Source organism: Mycteria americana, chromosome 9, assembly GCF_035582795.1.
Source record: "Mycteria americana isolate JAX WOST 10 ecotype Jacksonville Zoo and Gardens chromosome 9, USCA_MyAme_1.0, whole genome shotgun sequence".
In the NCBI taxonomy this organism is placed as follows: domain Eukaryota; kingdom Metazoa; phylum Chordata; class Aves; order Ciconiiformes; family Ciconiidae; genus Mycteria; species Mycteria americana.
In genome coordinates, this window is record NC_134373.1 from 40183354 (window position 1) to 40189353 (window position 6000).

At 54.5% G+C, this 6000-nt stretch overlaps 1 protein-coding gene and 1 long non-coding RNA gene across 6 annotated transcripts in view; one reads left to right on the forward strand and one right to left on the reverse strand.

Moving 5' to 3' along the window:
• The window catches only part of ZEB2 (zinc finger E-box binding homeobox 2), a 115937-nt gene extending 111886 nt beyond the window's left edge, over positions 1-4051 (reverse strand). Inside the window, exons 1-2 of one of the 3 annotated variants that reach the window (XM_075512415.1) lie at positions 3909-4051; positions 1122-1259 (exon numbers count right to left, since the gene is read on the reverse strand). In XM_075512415.1, coding sequence (XP_075368530.1) covers positions 1122-1194 — 73 coding nt within the window. In that variant the 5' untranslated portion in view covers positions 1195-1259; positions 3909-4051. Of the gene's footprint in view, positions 1-1121; positions 1260-1369; positions 1630-3908 lie in introns of those variants that run through there. The other 2 variants (XM_075512413.1, XM_075512414.1) reach the window with 2 other exon arrangements.
• LOC142414776 (uncharacterized) lies at positions 1656-5362 on the forward strand. Of its 3 annotated transcripts, XR_012777212.1 has the most exons (5): positions 1656-1882; positions 3237-3434; positions 3929-4070; positions 4175-4245; positions 5180-5362. It is a non-coding gene; the product is annotated as an uncharacterized LOC142414776 (long non-coding RNA). The 3 variants fall into 3 exon arrangements; XR_012777211.1 differs by lacking the exon at positions 3237-3434 and having other exon boundaries at positions 1681-1882; XR_012777213.1 differs by lacking the exons at positions 1656-1882; positions 3237-3434 and adding an exon at positions 2596-2716.
• The last annotated feature ends 638 nt before the right edge of the window (positions 5363-6000 follow it).

The following is a 6000-nucleotide window of genomic DNA, read 5'->3' on the forward strand; positions in this document are numbered from 1 at the left end:
TTTGTTTCTAATCAACATTCTCTTGTCTTTGTGGTTTTTTTGTTGTTGTTGTTGTCCCCCCCCTCTTCACTTCCCCCCCCCCTCCCCTCCACCTCTCCACTTAAATGAAGTAGCTGAGCTATAAGCGCATGGGTTCAGGTTCACACAAATATCTTCCTTCCTCCGGCTCCTCGAGAGGAAAGTTGTGGAAAGTGGGGCCGGGATGGCCATGCGAGGGGCTGCGGGTGGGGAGGGGGAGGCTGGCGGCGGGGGAGAGACTATCAGCCGGAGGAGAAAGGAAGAAACTAAGGGAGGGACGGGGAGAGACGGAGAAAGAGAGACCCACACCAGTGCAAGCTGCCAAACGTGAAATCAGCCCAGAACACCGCGTCCCGCTGAGCCCCGGCCCTCCGCGGCCGGCGGAGACCGGGGGAGAGGGCAACTATGGACAACCGGGCACCAAACTCGTTAGTGTTATTAATTATTAGGGAGGAGGAAGTTTCCTTTTCGCGTCCCTAACAATAAAAAAAAAGAGAGCGCCGCTAACTCGGTGCCAGCCTGCCCCGGGGTTCTCACGCTGCCGGCTTCGTTCCCAGGGACGGCAGCGGGGCCGGCCTCCCTCCCGCCGCCCGCCCGCCCGGCTCCGCGCCGCTCCGCGCCGCTCCGCGCCTCCCGCCGCCCGGCCCCGCGCCCCTCCGCTGCCCGGCCCTGACAGCGCCCGAGCCGCCCGGCAAGCGGCCGGCCGAGCGGGCCGCCGCCGCCCCGCCGCTCCGGCCGCGCTCCGCCGCCGCGGGGCAGCGGCCCTCCCGCTCCGCGCCCGCGCAACAAACTTTGGGGCGCGGCGGCGGCGGCGGCGGCGGGGGCGGCGGGGGCGGCGGGGGCGGCTCGCCGCTCCCCCTCGGCCCCCGCGCCCCGCCGCCGCCCCGCGGCCGCGCAGCCCCCGCCGCCTCCGCGGGACGGCCGCGCAGGGCGGGCGGAGGGAGGGCGGCCGCCGCCGCCGCCGCCGCCGCCGCCGCCGCTGCCGCTGCCGCCCGGGCGGGCGCCGTCGCCGTCCCCCCCCGCCTCCCCGTCCCGCGGCCGGCGTCCCCCCCCCTCGCCGCGGCGGAGCCGGCCGGAAAAGTTTGCTTGGGGGGGCGGCTTACCGTTTTTCCTCCGGGGGTTGGCTTGTTTTCGCCTCTTACACCTGGGGCCATCCGCCATGATCTGCTGCTTCATTGATAAGAGTGGATCAGATGGCAGTTCGCATGGACTCGACTCCCTGATTCAGCAGCACGCAGACTCTATGTAACAACCAAACACAGCAACAATGTGGGCATTGGTATATCCCATTTAAATGCAGGGCGCCAACGGGGACCCGAATTTGCACCCGAAAAAGAACCCATCCACGCACACGGCGAGGTTTGCCGTGCCGGGGGAGGTGGGACGCAGACGGAGCGGGCTCCCCCCTCTCTCCCCAGCCGGGCAGATTTCTTCTTTCTTGCTTTATTTATTTATTTTTGCTCCCTCTCTCTCTCTCTGTGTGTGTGTGTGTGTGCGTGTGTGTGTGTGCGTGTGTCTGCGTGAGCGCGCGTGTGTGTGTCTCTCTCTCCCTGTGTGTGTGTATTGCACCAGCAAAGCAGATCAGAGAGAGACAAGAATTACATCTCAAATGAGTCATAACTCATGACCGTATGAGGGAATGCACAGCTTTTACAGTAGGCTGTTTGACTCAATGCTAGGCGGACCATTTCCTCCTAAAAGTACTTTAATTTGACATTAGAACTTGTTTTCACACGAAATGCTAGCCCTCTCTCCTCCTTCTCCTGCCTTTCTTTCTTTTTTTTTTTTTTCTTCCCCCCCCAAAGTGCACTCCAGCGAAGTGATAAGAGGAGAGGGAAACATGGCTCTCCCCTGTCCTTTTGGGGTAAGGCACAGCACGGAGACCTCCCCCTCCCCCTAACAACGAGGAGTGTAATTATAAACCTCTGTCACCTTTTTAGTCAGTTTGACAATATTCAGGGTTTCCCCTGCTCCTTACTTAAACAAAGCTTCAGAATGTCTTTTCTTTTTCTTTTTTTTTTTTTTTTTCTTTCTCCCCAGAAAAGAAACAGAAATCAAAACTACCGCTGTCAGAGTTTTCAGGCTTTCGGTTGGGTTTTTGTTGTGTGTTTGTGTGTTTTTTTTTTTTTAAACTTGTAAACTTTTGGACCCACTGTGTGTGTGCCTGTGTGCTCGGGCTGGGCAGGAGCCTCGATCTGTCAAAGGGAGAGGGCAGGAGCATTTGCTTTGCTGCAAGAACGCTCCTGAAACTCAGTCCATCTCGAAGAAGATGCTGTAGCTTTAAAGATGCTTTGACTTGAGGATTAGTTGAAACAGGGGGCTATAAAAGATGTAACAGATGCAAACTGTAAAACAAGGGCAATTAACCCTTGCTCTCCTGAGCAGGATCCCCCCTCGCCTTCCCATCTATTGTCTTCTCCTGCACTGGGAGTTTTACACAAAACCTAAAAAATTATTACCTGCCTCAACAATTTTTTTTTTCAGCAAAGTGGGCTTTTTTTTTTCTTTTTTCTTCTTTTTTTTCTCTCCCCCCCCCCCCCCCTTGTGTCTTTTTATTTTGCTGGAGCTTCACACCAGGACTGAACAGTGAAGTGTGTTGCTCTTAGGTCTTTTTTATTCTGCCTGAACTCTCTTTTCAGACGTTTTGCGGTTATCAAACCTGCTTGGCTAAAAAAAAAAAAAAAAGATCTCCGAGCAGGTAAGAGGATGGGAATATTGAGAGAGTGTGTGCGGGGTCAGGGTGTTTACTCACACTCTCCTGCTTGGGATTCCGCCTGGACAGAGTGAATTGGTGGCTCTGTGGATGGGGATGTATGTGGCTGAGGAAGGAAGAGGCTGAGAAATATGCTAGAAACTTTCGTATTTGCCAGTTATTCCCCATCCTGGAGTGGGCAATGGTGGCATCAGGGTGGCAGACCTGCCAGGAGGTGTAGCGGAGAGGGGAGGACAGGAACCGAGGCAAGCCCGGACCCTCAGCCTGCCTCGGCAATTGGCGTTTTCATGCAAAACGACCAATGGTGAATTGTTTTAAACGCTTTTCACTACCTTCCCTGCTCCTCAGCCTCCCGCAAAAAGTTGTCAATAATTTTAAACCTGCAGATCTCGAGAACACTTTTCTTCCCAGAGGACCGGCTAGCTTTTTAAAAATTTTTTTTTTTTTTTTGCTTTTTGGTAAACGACTTTTAAGTTCCAGTCAGTACTTTCACTTCTTGCTTTAGGATCCCAGAAGCTAAGGTGTTACTTCACCCAGCTTCACAAAATAAAATAAAGAAATGAAACCAACTAAGCAGACAAAACAGCAAACTTTCTGTTTGGGGAAACACATCCTTCGCCGGGGAGCCCTGCCCGGGGCTGGGGCTCCAGCGGTGCCCGGCCGGGCTGGCTCTGCAGGCTCGGGGCGTGCAAAGCATTAACAGGTACCTGCAAACTTTCAGAGCTAAGATGTGAAACCTGAAATTAAAAGAGCAGGAGGTGGGTGGGGGGATTTTTTTTTTTTTCTGGTAGTTGGTTTTTTTTGCTTTTTGCAGGAGGACGAAGTCCCTTCCCAGCACTAAAACTTTTCCTGCTGCCTTGTAAAAGGCACCTCCCGTACCTGGCTGACAGGTAAGGGGAGCAGGGGTGGTGGTGGCACAGCCCCGAGCCCCCCGAAACTGCTCGCCCCTTCCCGGAGCGCTACCGAAGTGACTTCAGGTTTCCGTTAAAAAAAATAAAAAAATTAAAAAAAAGAGGTTTTTCGCCCCAAGTATAAACAAGCCAGAAAGAAGCTAACACGCTTAAAAATAAAATACTATCGAAATTAAATAAGCCCGCTAGAGCGTGAGGTGGTGCGAGAAAAAAGAAGGGGAGAAAAAAATAAAAGGGGAGAAAATGGAATTAAATTCCGAACCTACCTGCGAAGTCTTGTTTGTAGTTTTGGCCAGAAATGGTGAGAAGAAAAAGCATGAAGAAGCCGCGAAGTGGAGGAGAAAAGGTGAAGGGAGATGCAGCTCCTGGAGAAATTGTAAAAAGCCTTGCAAAGAGTTGTCGGAAGGACCGTTATTCCTGCTGGGCAGGTTAGGACTGATCTCTTTCTGCCACTCCAGGAAACACAAACCTGGGGACGGACTGACGTGTTACGCCTCTTCTAATGACATTTTTTTCTTTTTCTTTTCTGTAGGACCGAGAGGAGAGACCCTGAAACACACGCCACCTATCTTTGTGGGAAGGGATAATTGAAGAGCACCAAACGTGAGCATCATGTGGAAACGTGATCGCCAAGTTTCTCTCTGGGAAAGGATCTGGGATAGATTATACCTTGAAGTCTCCGCGAACGCTTTAGCGGCAGAAATGCAATTCCACCTCCTCCCGCCCGCCCCCCGCCCCGCGCCCGCCCCCCGCCCCGCCGCTCCGCTCCGCGCCGCTCCGCGCCGCTCCGCGCCCCGCGGAAACTCACCGCGCCCCGCCACCGCACCCCCCTCCCCAGGGGCTGACCCCCCCCCCCCGCTTCTGCATCCTCTGCCCCCCCCGGGGCGCATCCCCGCTCCCCCCGGGGTGCACCCCTGCCCCCCCGGGGCGCACCCTGCCCCCCCCTTCTGCATCCTCTGCCCTCCTACCCCTCCGGGGTGCCTGTCTTGCCCCCCCCCCCCCATCCCCTTCCCTCCCCCAGGCGGGATCCCCCGCCCCCAGGCGAGATCTGTGCCGGCTCCCCCCCCCCCGCCCTCCCCCAGCAGGATCCCACCGGATCCCCTGCCCCCAGGCTGGATCCCTGCCGGTTCCCCCCCCGGCCGGCGGGATCCCTGCCCCCCCGCCCCTCGGCGGGATCCCCCCGCCTCGCCCGCCCGCGGAGCCGGCGGGGGCCGCATCCTGCACCGTCCCGGCTCCCGGCCCCTCTCGCAGCTCTCGCCTCTTGCGGAGGGGAAAACTTACCCTAACGTAAAGCCTAGAAACTAAACTCTGTTCGGGCACTGCAAATCAGCTCCTGGCTGACTCCTGCTCGTTTGGGTGCTGTTTTATTTTTATCCTTCACGCGTTTCTTTTGGGGATTTTTTTTTTCCCCCCCCTCTTTCATTTCAGCACACATCCAGGTTATTTGAATAGTCAGCTAAATCTGATGAGAAGAAAAAAAAAAAAAAACCCAACACAACCGTGCTGAGATCTTACAGTCTATCTGTTTTGTTCACAGATATGGATCAGGGGTGAGATGGGCTCTTCCTGACTCTGCTATCCCTTGGAAGTAGCTGGATGGGCAGGGAGACAGCGCGGACCAGTAACGCGTGGGACTGAACTTCAGGGAGCTTCCAAGTTTTTCACCTTTTTCAAGTATTAAAATTAAAATAAAATTACATCTAGAGAAAAAAAAAAAAAAGAGGAGGGAAAAAAAAAAAAAAGAAAGCCAGACTCCACCTTTGCACTGAAGGGATTGGTTATGCAAATATGGAAGGGGTTTCCTGGCAAATACAGCTTTCTACTGTATGGTTAATTAAATCATCACTCAAAAGCCTTCCAATGTGACGCTTCTGTCGTAATCCAATCAGGTTACGTAGGTCCTAAACAAGAAAGATATTTTCCACATCTGGAAGTCAGCAATTTAGCAAGTACTGCACATTATTAACCAATTCAGAGCCCACTTCCCAGGGGGATTTTTTTTTTTTTTTTTTGGGGGGGGGGGGTGAAGTTTAAGTGTCCTTAACCAATGCTCTGCTGTTTTGTTAATCAAAAAGCTGCTTTACACGGCACGTAATTGAGACCTGATATCGAAGTCAGCAAAGGCAGCCCGGGCTGGGGATGCTGCGCGAAGGCGTTTCTCTGCGGAGGGGGCCGAGTCCGGTCCGCTCCTGCCCAACTCCCAGCACAACCCGCAGCCGTTTCTTCCTCTGCAAGAGCTCGAAATAATCTCAGTGCAAAGATAAACTTCACATCTCGCCTACTTCTACGCTCCTTGCCGAAGGTGATCGCGGAGCTGCCCCAAGGGCTGTGTTAGAGACCCGCGAAACCGTTTCCCTC